Source organism: Myotis yumanensis, unplaced genomic scaffold (assembly GCF_028538775.1).
Source record: "Myotis yumanensis isolate MYYU_CA2020_CCGP unplaced genomic scaffold, mMyoYum1.0.hap1 SCAF_6, whole genome shotgun sequence".
In the NCBI taxonomy this organism is placed as follows: domain Eukaryota; kingdom Metazoa; phylum Chordata; class Mammalia; order Chiroptera; family Vespertilionidae; genus Myotis; species Myotis yumanensis.
Window position 1 is genome coordinate 36,417,285 of NW_027223757.1, and position 21,495 is coordinate 36,438,779.

At 40.2% G+C, this 21,495-nt stretch overlaps 1 protein-coding gene across 3 annotated transcripts in view; it reads left to right on the forward strand.

Moving 5' to 3' along the window:
* Positions 1-21,495, forward strand: part of CDK19 (cyclin dependent kinase 19) — a 125,632-nt gene that overhangs the window by 74,012 nt on the left and 30,125 nt on the right. For 2 of the 3 annotated variants that reach the window (XM_070417908.1, XM_070417910.1), the window contains exons 3-4: positions 499-609; positions 2,952-3,092. In XM_070417908.1, the coding sequence (XP_070274009.1) occupies positions 499-609; positions 2,952-3,092 (252 nt within the window). The remainder of the gene's footprint in view (positions 1-498; positions 610-2,951; positions 3,093-21,495) is intronic. The other variant, XM_070417909.1, reaches the window with a different exon arrangement.

Sequence of the window (21,495 nt, forward strand, 5' to 3'; positions counted from 1 at the left end):
CTACTTTTCTAAAAACTGAAGGACTACACGCTCTACACATGGATGAGTGAAGGACTTGTTAAATTATCTTTCCTTCTTTTGTCAAATATTTATTGAGTATATTCTGTCTAGGGTGGATATAAACAATGTTAATACACAATTCCTGCCTCTCAAGAAGCTTTTCTTATAGTAAAAAAAATGCACATATCAAAATATATTTAATTATTTCGTGATATGATAATACTTTTGTTTACTATTTCACATTTTACCATTTTAAAATGGCCTCATTTAAAACAAACACACACACACACACACACACACAGAAAATGGATTGGAAAGATATGCACCAAGATGTTGACAGAGCTTATCTCTGAGTAATGGTATTTTTGAGTGGTATTTTTTCTTTTATTTTGCTTATCTGGATTGTCTAAACGTGCAAAAATTGCATTTTGAAGTTATAAATTCATCATTCTCCCCTCGTTAACAGAATAGTGACTCATCTCTTCCTCTTGCCTGCAGCTTTTGCGAGAATTGAAGCACCCCAATGTGATCGCATTGCAGAAGGTGTTCCTTTCTCACAGTGACAGGAAGGTGTGGCTGCTGTTTGACTATGCAGAACATGATTTGTGGGTAAGTCTAGAATCACTTTCTTTTTAGAACTTTTATATAGGAACAGAGAAATAAATGGATGCACTACCTATTGCTAATTCACACAAAGGACAACTTGCTTTGTTGATCGTAGTTCAAAACAAACATAATAAATATAAACGGCCCGAACCGGTTTGGCTCAGTGGATAGAGCGTCGGCCTGCGGACTGAAGGGTCCCTGGTTCGATTCCGGTCAGGGGCATGTGCCTTGGTTGCGGGCACATCCTCAGTAGGGGGGCATGTGCAGGAGGCAGCTGATTGATGTTTCTCTCTCATCAATGTTTCTAACCCTCTATCCCTCTCACCTTCCTCTCTGTAAAAAAATCAATAAAATATATTTAAAAAAATAAATAAATAAATAAATATAAACGAAGATTTAAAAGAATTTGAGCAATACACATGATCATCTTATTTTACTAAGAAGATAGTATTTGTAATAACCAGAAATTTCCCTTCCCACAATGCTAATGAGTGGGAGATTGTACTTTTATGCAAATAATTAATGGTAGTTTACTAATACGTCTAGTGAATTTTGCTCTCTTTTGTGTTACACACAGTAGTTCAAATTTAAGGAATTATGTACTTATAAATAGTTTGTTTCCCTTTCTAAGATAAGGTTAACTTCTTTCAGCATCTTCTCATTTAAAACCGACTCCTCCAAATAGAAGTATGTATGCAGTTTTACAAATATTAGGGGTGTTTTATCAATATATAATGGAAGATAAAAATTCTAATTCCAATTCCAAACTTTTAAAGTTAGGATTCAGGGCATTTAAACATATTATCTGAGGAGCTTCTAAAAGTAAAAAAATTCAAACTTGGCAGTAAGTTCAAATTTTGGATAATAAAATTTTGACTTAATATAGTGTGTTTTGTAATATATGTCAGTTACAAATCTGTTTAGGAATAACTTTAACAACTTAGGGGTCTTGAAGTAACTTTCAGAGTTAATGCTATTACTGCAGATATTGATAAGAACCTCCATTCTTTTCCTCCATTCTTTTCATGGATATTCAGTATCCATTTTGGCATGTTATGGACAGGGGTGGGGTGGAGAGGAAGGTGGAGATGATGGTGTGGGAGGCAAGTAGAATTTCATTCCTGTCACTCAATCTTCTATAATAATAAAAGTGTAATATGCTAATTAGACTGGATTGCTGAACGACCTCCCGGACATCCTTCCGGATGACCTTCCGGACGAAGCTGGGGCTTCGAGGGCTGAGCCCCTTGCATGAATTTCATACATCGGGCCTCTAGTACTTTTATAATACACAATATGACATGTGGACATAAAAATTGGATTATGATGATCCAATATATTTATTTAAAAAGTAAATTCCCATTTTTCTCTCCTCCTTTCTTTCCAGTAACTATTAGAAATATCTCCTAATTTCATTATGTGCCAAAAGAAGGTGGAACTTTACAATTCAAATATACATTGCCCTGACCGGTTTGGCTCAGTGGATAGAGCAGGGGTGGGCAAACTTTTTGACTCGAGGGCCACAATGGGTTCTTAAACTGGACCGGAGGGCCGGAACAAAAGCATGGATGGAGTGTTTGTGTGAACTAATATAAATTCAAAGTAAACATCATTACATAAAAGGGTACGGTCTTTTTTTTTTTAGTTTTATTCATTTTAAACGGCCGGATCTGGCCCGCGGGCCGTAGTTTGCCCTCGGCTGGGATAGAGCGTCAGCCTACGAACTGAAGGGTCCCAGGTTCGATTCCGGTCAAGGACATGTACCTTGGTTGCGGGCACATCCCTAATGGGGAGTGTGCAGGAGGCAGCTGATCGATGGTTCTCTCTTATCGATGTGTCTGACTCTCTATCCCTTTCCCTTCCTCTCTGTAAAAAAAAAATCAATAAAAATATTTTTTTAAAAAAAGAAAAAAAACCCAAAAAAACAAATATACATGTAGTCAGTGTGATACTCAAATGCACTATGTGCTAACTTTTTATAGAATAGTAAAGATTTACAGTTTTTTTTCTCTTTAATCTTTCATTTTGTCAGTAGAGACTATAACTAGTACTATTTTCAAGTAGGCTTTTAAATATCAACCCTTTTGAACCCTTTGGTCCTATTTAATGAAAATGTTAGTGATTTCTGTAAATCTAGTCATTATACCCCATTAAAACTGTCACATTCACCCCCAATATCAATTCCATTTTATTGGTTGGCCTTGTTATTCAAATTATTGTTCTTTGTGTCATTATTGGCCTTTAATAAGTATTTTTTAAAATATAGAGAACTTATTACAGTCTTATTTATGTATTATTGACATAGACAAAGACTATGTGTTATTACAGTATTTTTTTATTTTTAGCATATTATTAAGTTTCACCGTGCATCAAAAGCAAATAAAAAGCCCATGCAGTTGCCAAGATCTATGGTTAAATCATTACTTTATCAGATTCTTGATGGTATCCATTACCTCCATGCAAATTGGGTGCTTCACAGAGATCTGGTAAGTATGTTTGTTTAAAATTAATATGTTTTCCCTCTTTATTTTAAAAGATATACTTTTTTCTTGCTACAATTACGATAAACATTAATTATAGAAAATTTTGAAAATAAGCAGAAAGGAAGAAAAGAAAAACCATTCATGAACCTATGATAAAAATTTGCCATTATTAACATTTGGTGTATGTTCTTCCATTATATGTATGCATAGCTATAAAATATCAGTGTGATTTTCAACAAGCGATTGGTATAATGTTAATGGGATAGTCATGTGAAAAAAGTATCTTTTGATCCATTTTGTTTTTTTTATTATTGCTCATCATTAGTAAAAACATTAATAATTAAAAACTAAATTCTCATTTTTTTTCTTATGAACTAAACTGAAATAATGACATTTCATCCAGTAAATTGAATGTTGTTATTGATATTCACAATTAATAAATGAATAAATCTCAAAGGTGGAATGCATTTATTAGGCTAATTAGCCACAATTCGAATGTTTGATTTTACTTTTGTATTCAGTACACATAAAGCAAACACTTATTAATGTCAAATTATACGCTATTCATCTTTGCATTGTTGTCATTTTTAATTTATGTTGTTCTTGAAAAGACAATGGGAACCGAATAATTGTAATACCCATGAGTTTATAATTGGAAGTTTTATTTTGCCCCCCACAAAAGTCAATTCATGATAATTTATTTCTTAGGCTTTTGGAGATGCTAGGTATATGGTAGGTATAAATCTAGGTCAACTCAGTTTTATTAATTGAGGATAAGTACTTATTATAGAAAGGAATAAATGCTAGTAAACAAGGAGACCTAGTTAAGACCCCTTGCTACTTTGTCAGTCAGTCAGTCAGGCCTGTTCATCTGACTTGACCATTCAGACACATTGTACCTCAATTTTAAACTGAAAGGTTCAAAGGCTTTCACATATCCACTTTACTATTAACCATGAGTCAGCATGGTTTTGATTCTTGGGTATGTGAGGTTGTTCTTAGATTAAAGACCTCCTACATGAATGGTTTTAGATTTTAAGTTGTAATAATGTAATCTATGTGAGTTATATTTTTGAGGTCACAATCATTTTTGAATCATCAATCAGAATCTTTTATCGACGATTAACTAATTTCAACTCATTTCCTTTTTTCACAAAATTGTATTCAGGCATACCTTGGTGATATTGCGGGTTTGGTTCCAGACCACCGCAATAAAGTGAATGTTGCAATATAATGAGTCTTTGTTGTTTCCCCAGTGCATATAAAAGTTATGTTTATACTATAGTCTGTTAAGTGTGCAATAGCATTATGACTAAAGAAAAATGTATATACCTTAGTTAAAAATATTTCATTGCTAAAAATGTTGTTCATCACCTTAAGCCTTCAGTGAGTCCTAAATCTTTTTACTGGTAGAGGGTCTTGCTTCAGTGTTGATGGCTGCTGACTGATCAAAGTGGTGGTTGCTGAAGGTTGGGGTGGTTGTGGCAATTTTTAAAAATAAGACAAAAGTGAAGTTTGCTGCATTGACTCGCTCCTTCTTTCACACATGATTTCTCTAGCATGTGATGCTGTTTGATAGCATTTTACCTACAGTAGATCTTCTTTCAAAATTGGAGTCAGTCCTACCAAACATTGAAGCTGCTTTATCAATTAAGTTTAATCTTTCATTTTATCAGTAGAGAATATAACTAGTAGAGAATATAACTATTCTAAACTCTTTTTGTCATTTCAACAATCATAATTGGATCTTTACCAGGAGTAGATTCCATCTCAAGAAACACTTTCTTTGTTAATCGATATGAAGCAACTCCTTATCCATTAAAATTTTATTATGAGATTATAGCAATTTAGTCATATCTTTAGGCTCCACTTCTAGTCCTCTTCCTTAGTTCTACCATATCTGCAGTTACTTCTACCACAACTTGGTTGTTTGGCACAGGAGGCCTAGTTTTTGATGTATCTTGGCTTTCAACATGCCTTCCTCACTAAACTTAATCATTTCTAGCTATTGATTAAAGTGAAAGACATGCAACTCTTTCTTTCATTTTAACTCTTAGAGGCCATTGTAAGGTTATTAATTGGCCTAATTTCAGTATTGTGTCGCAGGGAATAAGGAGGCTGAGGAGAGAGAGAGAGAGAGAGAGAGAAAGGGAAATGGTCTGTAGGTAGAGCAATCAAAACACAACATTTATCAATTAAGTTTGCCATCTCATATGGGAATGGTTTGTGGTGCCCTCCCCCAACTTATAATAGTAACATCTAAGATCACTGATCACAGATTGCCATAACAAATCTATACTAATAATAGAGGAATATGCAAATTGTCCAGGACGCCATCACAGTAACAGTAATGACCGAATAGCAGGCTGCATGGGACAACAAAGCCAGCAAGGGGGTTAGTGAGGGACTACCAAACGACTGAACAGCAGGCTGCGTGGGGCGACCAGGCTGTCATGGGGGGCAGTTGGGGGCGACCAGGCTGGTAGGGGGGAAGTTTGGGGTGATCAGGCCGGCGGGGGGGGGGGGGGCAGTTAGGGGTGACCAGGCTGGCGGAGGGGGGCAGTTGGCAACCAGGCCGGTGGGGGGGAGCAGTTGGGGGTGACCAGGCTGGCGGGGGGGGGGGGGGCAGTTAGGGGCAACCAGGCAGGCAGGCAGGTGAACAGTTAGGAGCCAGTGGTCCCGGATTGTGAGAGGGATGTTCAACTGCCGGTTTAGGCCCAATCCCCGGGATCGGGCCTAAACCGGCACTCGGATATCCTCTGAGGAGTCCTGGATTGGAGAGGGTGCAGGCTGGGCTGAGGATACCCCCCCCCCCCCCCCCCCGCACAAATTTTGTGTACCGGGCCTCTAGTATACTAATAATGAAAAAATTTGAAATAATGCGAGATTATCAAAATGTGACACAGACATGAACTGAGCAGATGCTCTTGAAAAGATGGCATCAGGGAGAACCAAGATGGTGGCATAGGTAAACACCAGTCCTTACCACCTCCCACAACCACATCAAAATTATAACTAAAACACAGAGCAACCATCATTCAGAACTGCCTGAAATCTGGCTGAATGGAAGTCCTACAACTAGAGAAGTAAAGAAAGCACATTGAAACTGGTAGGAGGGGCGGAGGGGCGGAATGGCTTGGTCCAACACCTACGTGTGGTGTTTTTTTCAATCAGGAGAGATATCTTAGCTGCAAATGCCTCCTGTGAGGAGCAAGAGGTCCCAGCCCCACACCAGACCCCCAGCCTAGGGTTCTAGTGCCATGAGAGAAGCCCCTGTAACTTTGGGTTATAAAAATCGGGGATTGTAGCTGAGTGACACAGAGGCTACTGGAAACCCAGGCAGTTCACTTAAAGGGTCTGCATATGAACTTACATGGTCCCACTCCCTCTGAACTCTAGCACTGGGGCAGTGGCTTGGAGGGATCCAGGGACATATGGGGAGGAACTGGATTGTCTGGCATTGGAACAAGACTCAGGAGTGGCTCTCTCCCAGACAGTGTTGCTCCCAGGGGTCATTGTTTCTATACTGAGACCTCCCCCATTGCAAAGCTGACTGGCAGCCACATCTAAGTTTCCATCAGTTTAGCTCACACTGTTCACTCCACCCTGGTGATTTCCTGAGACCATGCCCCATCCAATTTGTAGCCCCACCCAAGCTGTTTGCAGCAGCTTTTCCATATGAATGGCCTGTCCTGGCTCAGTCTTCAGATTTTTCTAAAATTTCTCAAACAAGCAGCAGCTGGCATCAGCAAGACTTGGCACTAGCAGCAGCCTGCCTTGCTTCACAGTTTGGCCTCGCCTGGGCACTTCCAAGCCTAACACAAGTAGCAGCCATTTGCAGATAGCTCTGTAGCTCCTGCCGGGTGGCCCTAGTCAGTGGCTGACTTTGCACTGCCTGGGAGGCCCCAGAGCCAGTGCATCCAGTGGACAACTTCAGACCATAGCAGATTACAACTCTACACAGCCATGAGTGACACACTCAAGGGGCAGACTCAGTGAACACCAAAGCCCCACTGAAGCAAGTCTTACTCCATAGGGGTGCCTCCTGCATAGCAGCTCTTCCACTATAGTTGTAGCTAGTCCTCACAGCCATTTGACCTGGAGGTCAGCTCCTCCCAGTAACATCAACAGCAATCAAGGCTCAACTACAAGACTGTGCACACAGCCCACACAAAGGCACACCTAGAGTGCCCCACTCAGGTGACTGGGGAGGCTGAGCCACTGGCTCCTCAAGACAACTACTATGCAAGGCCACTTTACCAATTCCAGGAGACATAGCAGCTCTACCTAATACATAGAAATAAACACATGAAAGCAGCTAAAATGTGGAGACAAAGAAACATGTCACAAATGAAAGAACAGAAGAAATCTCCCGAAAAAGAATAAATGAATTAGAAGCAAACAGTCTAATAGATACAGAGTTCAAAACAATGGTTAAGGATGCTCAAGGATCTTAGTGAGAGCCTCAAGGATGCTCAAGGATCTTAGTGAGAGCCTCAAGGGACCTAGTGAGACTTTCAAAGATCTTAGTGAGAATTTCAAAGACATGAAAAAGTATCAGAAATTAAGCACACACTAACTGAAATAAAGGTTAATTTACAGGGAATCAACAGTAGAGGATGCTGAGAATCAAATCAACGACTTATAATATGAGGAAGCATAAAAAACACCCAATCAGAAGAGCCCCCCCCCCCCCCCAAAAAAAAAGAATATGAAAATAGTGTAAGGAGCCTCTGGGACAACTTCAAGCATACCAACATTTGCATTATGTGGGTGCCAGAAAGAGAAGAGAGAGAGAGCAAGATATTGAAAACCTATTTGAAGAAATAATGACAGAAAACTCCCCCTACCTGGGGAAAGAAGTAGACTTACAAGTCCAGGAAGCGCAGTATGTCCCAAACAAGAGGAACCCAAAGAGGCCCATACTAAGACACATCATAATTAAAATGCCAGAGGTTGGAGACAAGGAGAGAATCTTAAAAGCAGCAAGAGAAAAGCAGTTAGTTACCTACAAGGGAACACCCATGTGACTGTCAGCTGATTTCTCAACAGAAACTTTGCAGACCAGAATGGAGTGGCAAGAAATAGTCAAAGTGATGAATAGCAAGGTCCTACAACCAAGATTACTATATCCAGCAAAGCTATCATTTAGAATTGACGGTCAGATAAAGAGCTTCACAGACAAGAAAAAGCTAAAGTATTACATGAAATGTTGAAGGTATTCTTTAAGAAGAGCAAGAAAGAACAAAAATATGAACAATAAAGTGGCAATGAATACATATCTATCAACAATTAATCTAAAAATAAAAATAAATGAACAAGGAATCTAATGAACAAAATAAACTGATGAATAAAATAGAACCAGAGGCATGGAAACATGGAACAGACTGGCGAATCTCAGAGGGAAGGGGGGAGGGGGGCCGGGAAGAGATTAACCAGAGAATTTATATGCATATATACATTACCAATGGAAACCAACAGTAGGGTGGTAAGGCCTGGGGCAGGGCAGGAACTGGGTTAGAGGTGAGTAGTGGGGGACATAGAGGGACATCTTTAGTACTCTCAACAATAAAGATTAAATAGAAAAACTAGAACTGCAATTGCCTTTCCAAAAAAAAAAGAAGAAGGAAGGAGGGAGGGAGGAAGGAAGGGGGGAAGGGAGGGAGGGAGGGAAGAAGAGGGAAAAGGGGGAAGGGGGGAAGGGAGGAAGGGAGGGAAAAGTTGGTGCCCATTGACTTGCTTGATCCAAACCTTCAATGTGTAAATAATGCAAAGTCTATAAAGTGAAGGAAAATAAAATGAGACATGCCTATATTTTATTCTAAATAGCATAGATGAACACATTCAGTTTGTGATGTTGCCACCTGAATGTTCACTGGCACTAAAACTCATTATGACCAGGACTCAGTTTTCTCCCATCCAGACTTGCTGCTGCTTCAGTGCCTTCTATTTTGGTTGTGGCACCACTTTCTTCATAGCCTAGAAACTTCTTTTATTCCTTGCAGACCCTTACACTCCATATCTAGAATTTGCCTAAAATATCTCCTCTGTTAATGTAATTTCATCTCTAGTGCCTCCTTCCTAGATTAGGCCTTTATTATCTCTTTCTTGTAGTTTGGGTTTAGCCTCTTCACTTGAATCTTTGTCAATAATCCCTTTCCCTTTCAGTCCACTTTAGACCTTTTGACCTCAGCTTCTGTTCAAGAACTTTGAAATAGTTCCCCATTGTTTACAGACTAAAGCTCTAGTTAAGTGGTTCTCAACCTGTGGGTCGCGACACCTTTGGGGGTCGAATGATCCTTTCTAATCATTGTAGCCCCACCCAAGCTGTAGGGTTCAGGGGTCGCCTAAGACCATTGGAAAACACATATATAATGGGGGTCGAACGACCCTTTCACAGGGGTCGCCTAAGACCATTGGAAAACACATATATAATTACATATTGTTTTTGTGATTAATCACTATGCTTTAATTATGTTCAATTTGTAACAATAAAATTGGGGGTCACCACAACATGAGGAACTGTATTAAAGGGTCGCAGCATTAGGAAGGTTGAAAACCACTGCTCTAGTTCCTTATTTGGCTTCCAAGATCTTACCAGATGTATCTCCAACTGCCTTTAAATATTTTCTTTAAATATGTACCCATATAATCTTTCACTTAGACACTGTTCTATTGAACTATTGATTGTTCCTTGTATCCTCCTGAGCTTTCCTGCTGAATGGCCTTTATTTCTCCCGTCTTAAAACTCCTTACCCTGTCTCTACATATTCAAATACTACCTGTCTTTCAGGACCCACACATACATTAAAACTTATCCTCATATCCATTTCTATTTGGAAATCATCTCTCTTTCTTATTGGTTGCTGTTGTACTTCATCTTTACTTCTCTTCTGGCGCTTATCTATTAGTATCATAATAATTTATATAGATTTCTAAAAAATGTTCTTGACCATAAACTTCTTGAGAGAGTAGGGTCTAAGATTAATTTGGTGTATCACTATTCCAGTACACAATGGGTACTGAGGAAGCAGTAAGAATATTATTATGGCATGTTTTTGGATCAATAACATATATTTTGCATTTCAACACAGTCTCCAATAAATATTTATCATTTCTTTGTATGTTCCAAGCCTGGAGGGGGATAGTACAACTATGACTGCATCAAAGACCTCCTTAGGCATTTAGTTTGAGAGAAGAAATATGACATGCATACTGGTATAAACAGTTACACTGTAAGATAGATGAGAGAGAATGTGGTCATGGCTATGTGAGAAGTACAGACCTAAATGCTTTCAAGGTTAGAAAAGGTTCTGAGTTGGAGTATAAGGGAAAGCTTCAGAGAGGTACCATTTGACCTGGACTTTGAAGGGTGAGTAGAATTTAAATAGAGATTTGAGAGGTGAAGTTAACCTATGGGAGTATTGAGTGTGAAACTTCTGAGATGGGAAAGCACTTGAATCATCCCAAAAGGTTGTGTAGTTCTGTCTGGCTCAAAAATAGATAAGCTGAATTAGGGTAGTATGAGGTAAGACTAGAAAATATGGGTTGGAGCCTTATTGAAGAAGGCCCTAAATATCAGGTTAGGGAGTTTGTGTTTAAGTGCTAAACGTTTGTGAGCAAGAGAATGAATTTTCCATGGATGAATTATTGTTACTTCTTCCATAGCATGAACACAATCTTGAAAATATGTTTTTAACAGGGTTCTGATCTAGTATGGCACTTGCTTGTATTTTACCCACACATTTACCAAATGGTACTCCTTATGTAAGTAACTCTAATAAGATTTGAAACTTTGAAATCTAGAGTGTGACACCCTACTCAATTCTTTTCATTGATCGTGAGTTCTGTTACCTGAACCATATTGTCATGGTTTTGCCAAAGTATTTTCAGAATAGAAGATTTAAGTTGTATGTTTACTTTTGGATATATTCTATAGTAGATAAAGAAATATAAAGTATAGATATGGTCTTAAAAGGAACATGTTGGAGACATTTGAAAAATTATTTTTTGTGTGAGCTTAAGAGTAGATTTATAATTTTAGTCAACAAGTAATTTTTTTAATGCTTTATTTCCTATTTCTGTAAGAAATCTGGCTTTACATTATTTGTTAGTCACAACTGTTTCAGAATATGTACCATCTCCAAATTAGAGGGTTAGAGTGAATATAAATTTTTAATGTAATTAGTTTAATTCTTAAAACTTAAAAGGTAAATAAAAACGAGTGTTTTAGACTTGACACACGTTACAGAATCTGAAGCATTACATCATCAATGAGGTTGGTGTTTTTCATTGTGATTGATTTTATATCTGGAACAATATTTTAATTATGTCATTTGATCCTAGAATTTAATACAGAAATAGACTATAGTTAAAGTCACCAAAAAGATTACTCATATTGAGGAATTGCTTTAAAAGGAAAGGAGAAAAGAAGCTAAATATATTCATCTTGGCTGAGAGACAGTGAAGTAGAGACATAAGTCTATAAACATTTGGAACTTGTAAACACAAAGGGGGAAAAGATGTATTTTAATTTTATAGCAGGATGTAGCTAAGAGTAAGAAGATGAAATATAGTGTGACTATTTTTATGAGACTACTATTCTGCTAGGTTGGAAGAATGCCAAGATATCGTATATCTTTTTCAAAATTATGGGCTTCTTGAGAGCAAGGATCATATCTCACTAATTTTTATGTTCCTAGCATTGGCATATTGTTTCTGCTGATAAGTTACTTGAATTGAATTTTAGCAAAACATCTGGTAATTGCACATTTTTCTTTAGCAAGGGTAGAGAAATGCTGGCTAAAGGATAATATTGTTAAGTGGATTTATGGCTCCTTAGTTGCAGAATACTGTTACTGAATCAATGACATAAACTGAACTACAAGTTAAACTCTATTTTTTATTTTCTTATCTTAGCACCTGGCACATGATAAATGCTAGGTGTTTATTGAATGAAAGATTTCAATGAATATTCAAAGATGGCCCTCTATTTCTATGCAGTTGTGAAAAAAAAGTGCTGTACTGTTAATCGTGATACTTTGATTAAAATAAGTGCTTGGGCCCTAGCCGGTTTGGCTCAGTGGATAGAGCGTTGGTCTGTGGACTGAAAGGTCCTGGGTTCGATTCCAGTCAAGGGCACATGCCTGGGTTGCAGGCTCAATTCCCAGTAGGGGGCATGCAGGAGGCAGCTAGTCAATGATTCTCTCTCATCATTGATGTTTCTGTATCTCTCTCTCTCTCTCCCTCCCCCTCTCCCTTCCTCTCTGAAATCAAAAGTATATATTTAAAAAATAATAAAAATAAAATAAAATAAGTGCTTGGTAGCTGGAGAATTGTCTAGGAATCTCTGTGCAGCACAGCTTCCCTCATACCTTGTCTGACAAGGAGATACAAGTTTTTATTTGTATTTGTGCTAAACAGGCCTGAGAAGGTAATTGTGTTATACCTAAAACAAATCCTTAAAATCTTACTATAGCCATCATGCACATTGCAAGCATTTTAATAATATTTCATAGTTCTAGCCTTGTGCAGTTCTCATGATAGAGGAGCTTTGAGATCCTAGACTTAAAAAAATTTATTTTTAAGATAGCTAATCTTGATGATTAAGCCCCAGTTTACTCATTTGTAATATGAGGTTAATGATATGTACTTTATATGGTTGTTGACTTCCTACTCTTAGCGCCAGAGTTCCTGAACTCCTCCTAATTTCCCTCTGTAGAAGCTCCTATACTTTCTTTCTGGATTCCATCAGCAAGCCTAAGATGCCCTTTCTTTTTTTTTTTTAATATATATTTTATTGATTTTTTACAGAGAGAAAGGGAGAGGGATAGAGAGTTAGAAACATCGATCAGCTGCCTCCTGCACACCCCATACTGAGGATGTGCCTGCAACCCAGGTACATGCCCTTGACTGGAATCGAACCTGGGACCCTTCAGTCCGCAGGCCGACGCTCTATCCACTGAGCCAAATCAGTCAGGGCAAGATACCCTTTCTTTAAACTGCTTTCTTCCCCAGAATTCTTGTAGCCTGATACTCTTCCTACCTTCTTCTGCTTTACAAAGTAGAGCCCTAATAGAAATATGTGAAAGATGCTCCTCTGTTTTAAAAAAGAGTAAGCCGTATTTCATCCTGTTTATATCTAAATATTGCTAATATTTTTACCAAGTCTTCATATTTAAAAATATGAAAGTTTAAAAATACTTGCTAAAATGAGATCTAAATTAGTGATTCATTTAACTTAGTTTTCATTCTAACAGTTCCATGCTAATCAAATGAATTTCTATTCATTGTTTTTCATTTAACTTATTAACATTCTACTTAGAGAATTATGATAAAATGCAGTATATATTTTGATATGACTTAATCACCTTAATTTATTTCAGAATGCAGAGCTAACTATGAAAAAGTAAAGTGTGGCTTGGTTATCTTCTAACCTGCAATTTTAGGTGATTTTGGACAATTACAGATCTTGTCATGCTGAAGAATAACACTTGGGATTCCTGTTGAAGACCTCTGATCCCTAACTAGTTCCTTAGAGCCAGGTCCTCAGTCGGCTGTGGCTTAGCCATTCATGTCTGCAGTCTGGAGGCCTTTGATTGTGGTGATGTCATCCATGTGCAGTGACTCCTGTCCTGCTGCCTCGACACAGATCTTTTGAAGATGAGACAAGAAAACGTTTCTTACAATACTCTGGATACTGTGATACATTCCTTAAAAACATAAGAGGTATTTTTTTAGGAAGGTATATTTGAAGTGGGTTGTGATTTTTTGGCATGACAGCTTTTCCGTCATTCACACCAATAGCCAGGTAACTGGAGCTTTCTGCAGAGTCCTGTACGCCTGTCTGAGTTAGAGCACAATGCTCTACTAGCTGTTTGATGCGCAGGTGATCCATGCTAAGTATCACACTTCCAAGAGGACCAACTTCGAAGGAGATGTGTTAGACTCACAATGGCCTATGAGGCCTCCTGAGGTTAAGCTTTGGGACAGGGCTCTTTTGATGATCCCTGACTTGGACATAAAATTTTAATGAGTTGCATTGACAAACAAATGTATCTAGAAGATTATTTGCCAAACTACATTCAGAGTGCTAAAAAACAAAATTCAGCTGACTAAATTTAAAGATTAAATTGGCTTTATTCAACTATTCATAAATCGAGCAGCATCTCATCTAGCAAATAAAAAGGAGCTCTGCTGAGCTATAGAAAAGAAAAGGATTTTAAAGGCAGAAAGGGGGCAGGGGAAGAAAGGATATTAGCAAAGAATGCATTGTTTCAAGCAAGGGTCACGGAAGGGGCCTGTTGTGCAGATGACCTCACTATTACTGACCAGAATTACCTAATTCTACATTGACTGTTAAAGATTACATTTCTGGGAGTGGCTGAAACAGTAATTAGATTAAGTGTTAAATCTTGGTTTGCTGATGTGAGGCCTGGCACAAGTGACTCCATTTTGGACCTTTTGTCTCTTTTTTGTTTTGTTTTTTTGTGTTCTTAAACCTCATCGAGGATATGTTTATTGATTTTAGAGAGAGAGGAAGGGGAGAAGGAAGGAGGGAAGGAGGGAGGGAGAGAGAGATTGATTGGTTGCCTCCCTTACATGTCTTGACTGGGGATGGAATCCGTCACCTAGGTATGTGCCCTGAGTGGAATCGAACCAGCAACCCTTTGGTATATGGGACAATGCTCCAAACAACTGAGCCACATGCCAAGGTTTGTCTCTTTTTTAACAGAGGGCTATGTACCCAGCTAACTTCAAGGTCACTAAGAGTATAATTAAGATATATTCCACAGTGACAGCAGTGGCAGGAACTGGTTAGGAACCAAGGTCTACAGAAGAAGTCCCAGTACTTTGAGGCCTGTGTTTAAAACTGAAGAATCAAGTCAGGCATACTATTTTAGTAAATTAATTGTATTGAGGGAGAACATATATATAATAAGATACACCCATATTAATTACAAATTGATGTATTTGGACAAATGTAATACCTGCGCAATCACCACCACAGGCATCCTATTGGACTGGTACTATAGGTTGATTCAAGATCCCTTACTGATGGTATCTTCATCAAGAGGAGATCTTGCATGCAAGGTCTGATGATTCATTTCACTGAGAGATTACAGAGGGTAGGTATTTTGTGTGATTATCTCGCTAAGCACACATCTGAGTAGAAGTCTTCTGGAGGTGAAGTCCATAAATCAATTAAGTGATGTGCATTTTCCAAGTGTGTTTTTTTCTCATAACCCTAGCCTGAAGTGTGTCTCTGAGAGTCTTGGGTTCTAATCCTGGGTCTGCCACTGTTTGTGGATGGTGAACTTGGTTAAGGTTGTAGGCCTTTCATCTCTGTTTCTTCATGAGTAAAGTCAGAGGGCTCATTTTGATAATTTCTACCTCTGACATTTTTAATTTCTCATGATAATGAGACTGAAATTATTTTATTTGAATTGAATGTCACAAATGTAAATAGAAAACTGCTTTCTACTAGTACATCCTCTGTGGATGTACTCCTTAATGAACGGGATAGAACCTGACTGTCTTTGTAGCATTATTCCTGGCATTGCTGTCTATTTGGCACATATCTTGATTATGTTCTCTTAAGTGACCTTGAAGTTAATTGGGTGAATAACCTTCTAGATACATGTGTTTGTCTTGCATTAAGTTTTTCATAATGGCTGTTCTTTATTGCTTCTTGTAAGAGAAAAGAAACCCTTATCTCTGCTGGTCAGGCCTGTGACCACTCCTAAAAGGCAAAGACAAAGAAGTGTATTGTTAACTGTTGTGCAGTGCCGGGTTGGCAGGCATTGTTTACTGTGAATACCAAGGTTTGAAGAACAGAGTTACTTATTATAGATTTCTGTGGGGGCAAGTACTGGTTTACAGACTTAGAATATATGCTTTACAAACATATTTTGACCTCTTAATATGTACTAGACATTATGCTGGACACTGAAAATACACAGATAAATAAAATACAGTCCCTTCCCTTAATGAAGGATTGTATTTTGCCACTGCATGGCAGAAGATACACATAAATGAATCATCATAAAATAAGGTTTGAAAAAAATTATGAGGTATATTCAGGGATCAGCAAGAAGTAGTGAAAGAAAAGGCAGACGTGAGAAGTAAGCATCAGATGATGGTGGATCTTAATTGTCATGTTTAGAAGTGTGAATTTTTCCTGTGGCTAGTTGAAGCTGAGCAGGACTGATTTTTGCTTAAGAAATGCCCAGAGACAGGGATGTGGAGAATTGGTTTAAGGGTGCAGGGACAGAAGCTTTATTAGACTTGTAATCAGCTGGTTGAGGAATGATGAAGGCCTGAATTAAGGTAATCAAGATAGCGGAGTAAGATACAGATCTGAGGACTGATTAGATTTGAGGGATAAAGCACAGGGTATGCAGACTTATTTTGTTGACTGAGTGACTGAGAAGGGAACACCAGAAAGGCTGTAAAAATTCAGGTTGAATAAGTTGTGTTTGAGATGATTGTGGAGATGGACAGCATACAGTTGACATATCGCGAAGGTATATAGAATTTAGAGAGTCTAGAAGGATAGATTTGGGAGTCATTAGCATATCGGTGATGGCTGAACCCTGGAATAAATTAGAATTAGGATTTTAAAAAAATCTATATTCAGAGGTAAACTTGCATATTTGGGGGTAAATGCTTACTCTAGTTTCTTACGACTTCTTTTAAAATGGAGAATTTGCCTAACAAAGAGCCATGAGTACTAACGATTGGCAGTTTTTGTTCATTCATTTATTTGTTTATTCAACAAATATTTATTAAACACTATGTGTGGATTTCAGCAGATGCCTAAGTGGTAACGGAAATATCTTCCCTAACCTTTAGGAGGTTGCAATCACAATATCAAATTCCTTATATTTTTGAATCCTCTCCTATCAATGAGGTTATTTGAAGGGGTAAAGGTTATGATAAACTGATGCTATTAGCAAATAACTGTTGTGTTTGCTAAGAAAAGAAAGCATTTATAGTATCTTATTCTTAGATGGTCCTTTGCCCTATCTGTTACAACACAGAATCTTATTTGTTCAAGGTGAACAATGGAGAACAGTGTAACAAAAGGAACATAAACTGAGGGTTTTCTCTTGGGAATGTACTTCTGTTTCAAATGTGAGGAGAGTTGTGGCACTTCTATATTTAAATAGAAGAATAGTGTACCCATTAATATCAGGCCAGCATTGTTCAGAAACTAGTCCGACTGATATTCTGATTGGTTTTGTTCCTATTATTCAGGATTGTAGACAGTTGTGTTTGTGTTTCTCTATCTTCTTTATTGATGCTGATAAGAGTCATCTTGTGGGTTTCATATTTTGGTTCCTGGGATGGGGAGTGGAAAGCAAATGCAGATGGATAATTCTGTATCTTTAGACTGTTCTATTTATGATTTGCCAATTAATTGAAATAAATTTAACCCTGTTAATAAAATTGATTCTATAAAAGGCAAAGGCAAATCCGGAGTACATGTAGATATAAATTCAAGAATTAACTGAATTCTTCTAAAATGCAGATATTTCAAGAATAGTTTCTGAAGAATCATATTGTTTATCACATTATTTCCCTGACTTTTACCTTTAAAGTAGAACTTAAATAAACCCTGAAGCCTTGATTTGTCTATCCGATTTTATTGCTGATAACTTAAATGTGAGGCATCCAACTCCTGCCATTGCTACTGTTTCTATGGTAACGAAAGTGTGCAAACCCCGCAGTATCACTTTCTTTCACAGCTGGCATTTTGTGTTCACAGTAAGAAGAGGAGTTTTTGTAAAGCATAGTCTGTGTTAATTGGGATGTAACTAGGTCAGAACAATTTTGGTATCCTTTATTCACTCTTTCAGATTTGTATGTGTGGTTGTAGGTGTGTGTTCATGAGCTGCAGTTTCCTTTATTTTCTTTTAAGGTACATACTTTCTTTCACTAAAATTAATTGCTGTTAGAATTAGCCTTTTGAAAATTAAGCATAGTCTCTGTAAACACAGCCCGGTGTGGTATCTTGAGGATTATGTGGAGTTGTTCTGAGACTTTTATTGTCAGATAGACAATAAAATCCTAGCCCTGTAGGCCTTGAGTATTTCCATTAAGAAAAAGGAAATTTATGTGAAAATGCTTTGAAAAGTTAAATGTATTTTAATGGTCATTATATCACTTATTTTGTTACCATTATTTTAAAACATCAAGAATCTTGTGACCTTGACATTTACAGTATTCCTCTCTTATTCTCAGTTTCACTTTCCATAGTTTCAGTTACCTGCAGTCAACTGCAGTCCTAAAATATTAAATGGAAATTCCAGAATTAATTCATGTTTTAAATTTCATGCCATTCTGAGTAGTGTTATGAAACCTCAGGCTGTCCTGCTCCATTCTGCCTGGGATGTAAATCATCCCTTTGTCCAGTGTATCCATGTTGTATAGCTACCTGACCATGAGTTAACTAGTAGCCATCTCGGTTATGAGAAAGAGAGACAGGCCACATTCACATAACTGTTATTACAGTACTAGAGGCCCAGTGCATGAATTCGTGCACAGGTGGGATCCCTTGGCCTGGCTGGCGATTGAGGCCGTCTTGCCCAGTCCCATTTGAGGCTGATGGGGGCCAGCCAGCTGGAGAGGGACTGTGGGAGGGCTTCAAGGCATGCCCAGCCCTCTTGCCCAGTCCCGATCGGCTGGACCCCAAGCTAACCTACTGGAGCATCTGCACCCTGGTGGTCAGTGAGTATCATAGCGACTGGTCAAGCGACATAACGGTTGACCCATTGGTCAGACACTTAGCATATTACGCTTTTATTATATAGGATGTTGTTATAATTGCTCCATTTTATTATTAGTTAATGTTAATTTCTTATTGCGCCTAATTTAAAAATTACACTATCATAGATATAATATATGCATAGGGAAAAACATCTATGTATATATCTACACTAATAAAAGAAACATGGTAATTAGCGTACGACCGCTACCCTTTTCATTGGCTAATCAGTGAGTATATGCAAATTAACTGTCAGCCAAGATGGCGGCCGGCAGCCAGGCAGCTGGAAGCGAACATGAGGCTTGCTTGCTGCTCCAACGTTCCCCGCCTCACTTGCCGGCCTCTGAGCTACAACTCTAAGAAACTATGTACTATGTTGCAAATAAGAAGATAAACAAACCCCCAGAAACCGGCTTTCATTCAGCCTGGCTTTAGCAACATTGTATCGATGTTTTCAGTGGCGAGGCCTCAGAGCTAAAGCTGGCGCAGAATAAAAAAAAAAAAAGAAAACAAGGAGCGGTTGGAAGCTTCAGTCACTCGCTTCCGGAAAACAGCCCTCAGCCCCTCACCCAGACTGGCCAGGCACCCCAGTGGGGACCCCCACCCTGATCCAGGATACCCTTCAGGGCAAACCAGCCAGCCCCCACCCGTTCAACAGGCCTCTATTCTATATAGTAAAAGGGTAATATGCCTCCTGGCACCGGGATCAGCGTGACAGGGGGCAGCGCCCAAACCCCTTGATCGCCCTGCGGCTGTGTGTGTGACAGGGGGTGGGCGGGGCCACAACCTCCCTATCTGCCCTGCTCTGTTCATGACAGGGGAAGGCACCCCAACCCCCTGATCAGCCCTGCTCTGTGCCTGATAGGGGGGAGCTCCCCAACCCCCTGATCGGCCCTGCTCTGTGTGTGACAGGGTGCGGCGCCCCAACCCCCCCCCCCCCCCCCAACAGGCCCTGCTCTGTGTGTGACAGCGTAGAGCCATAACCTCTCCATCGGCCCTGCCCCGAGTGTGACAGTGGCGGCGCCCCAACCCCCTGATCGGCCCTGCTGTGTGGGTGATAGAGGGTGGCGCCCCAACCCCCCTACACAGGCCTTGCTCTGTGTGTGACAGGGTGGAGCCATAACCTCCCCATTGGCCCTGCCCTGAGTGTGACAGGGTGCAGCGCCCCAACCCCCTTATCCGCCCTGCTCTGTGTGTGACAGGGGGAGGTGCCCCAACTCCCCTATCAGCCCTACTCTGTGAGTGACAGCGGGGAGCTCCTCAACCCCCTGATCGGCCCTGCTCTGTGCATGACAGGGTATGGAGCCCCAACACCCCTGATGGGCCCTGCTCTGTGCGTGACAGGGGGCAGCGCCCCAACCCCCTGATCGGCCCTGCTCTGTGCGTCACAGGGGGTGGTGCCGCAACCTCCCCATCGACCCTGCCTTGAGTGTGACAGAGGGCTGTGCCCCAACCCCCCAATCGGCCCTACCCTGAGCGTGACTGAGGGTGGCATCGCAACCTCCAGATCCGCCCTGCTCTGTGCATGATGGGGCGGCGCCCCAACTCCCCAATTGGCCCTGCTCTGAGCCTGACCAGGGGCTGCACCTAGGGATTGGGCCTGCCCTCTGCCACCCAGAAGCAGGCCTAAGCCAGCAGGTCATTATCTCCCGAGGGGTCCCAGACTGCGAGAGGGCACAGGCTGGGTTAGGGGAACCCCCCCCTCCCTGAGTGCACAAATTTTTGTGCACCGGGCCTCTAGTATATATATAAAAGCCTAAGTGACTGTTACAACCGAACGACCAGTTGACCGGTCGCTATGATGCACACTGACCACCAGGAGGCAGACGCTCAATGCAGGAGCTGCCCCCTGGTGGTCAGTGCGCCCCCACAGTGGGAGCACTGCTCAGCCAGAAGCCGGGCTCATGGCTAGCAAGCGCAGCTGCAGTGATGGGAGCCTCCCCTGCCTCTGCGGCAGTGCTACAGGGTGGCAGCGGATGAGCGGCAGTGGAGCTGTACCTGGCCCAGCTGGGGCTCCTCCCTGGCCGCCTGCACTTTGGCACTGCTACATCCCTCAGGGAGATGTTGGATTGCCGATTTTGGCCCAATCCCTGCAGACCTGGCCTGCAGGGATCGGGCCAAAACAGGCAGTTCAACATCCCCCTGAGGGGTCCCTGATTGTGAGAGGGCGCAGGCCAAGCCGAGGGACCCCACCCATGCACGAATCCGTGCACTGGGCCTCTAGTAATATATATAGGGTTTGGTACTATTCGTGGTTTCATACATCCCCTGGAGGTCTTGAAACTTGTGTTTACTTGTTATGAAAGAGACAGGTGATCCCAATTAAAGGATGTGCATTTAAAAATGACCCTCTGCAGTTCTAGATCTTCACTTGACTACAGGAGCCCTTCTCTGTGGATATTGCCCAAGTTCTGTGTTCCTTTCTGCTCCCCTAAACCCTGTCACTACCTTCACCCTCATCTCAGATTTTACATGGAGACCCCACACTTAGAGCTTCCACGGGCTTCAAGTATATCAAAGGTGTTCTCTACTAACTCTAATACTATCTAGATTCCCCTTTCTCTCTATATATATCCTCATCCCATTGTGGTGCTCATATTCTCTGTTTCTACATAATATTGACTGCAGGAACTTCTA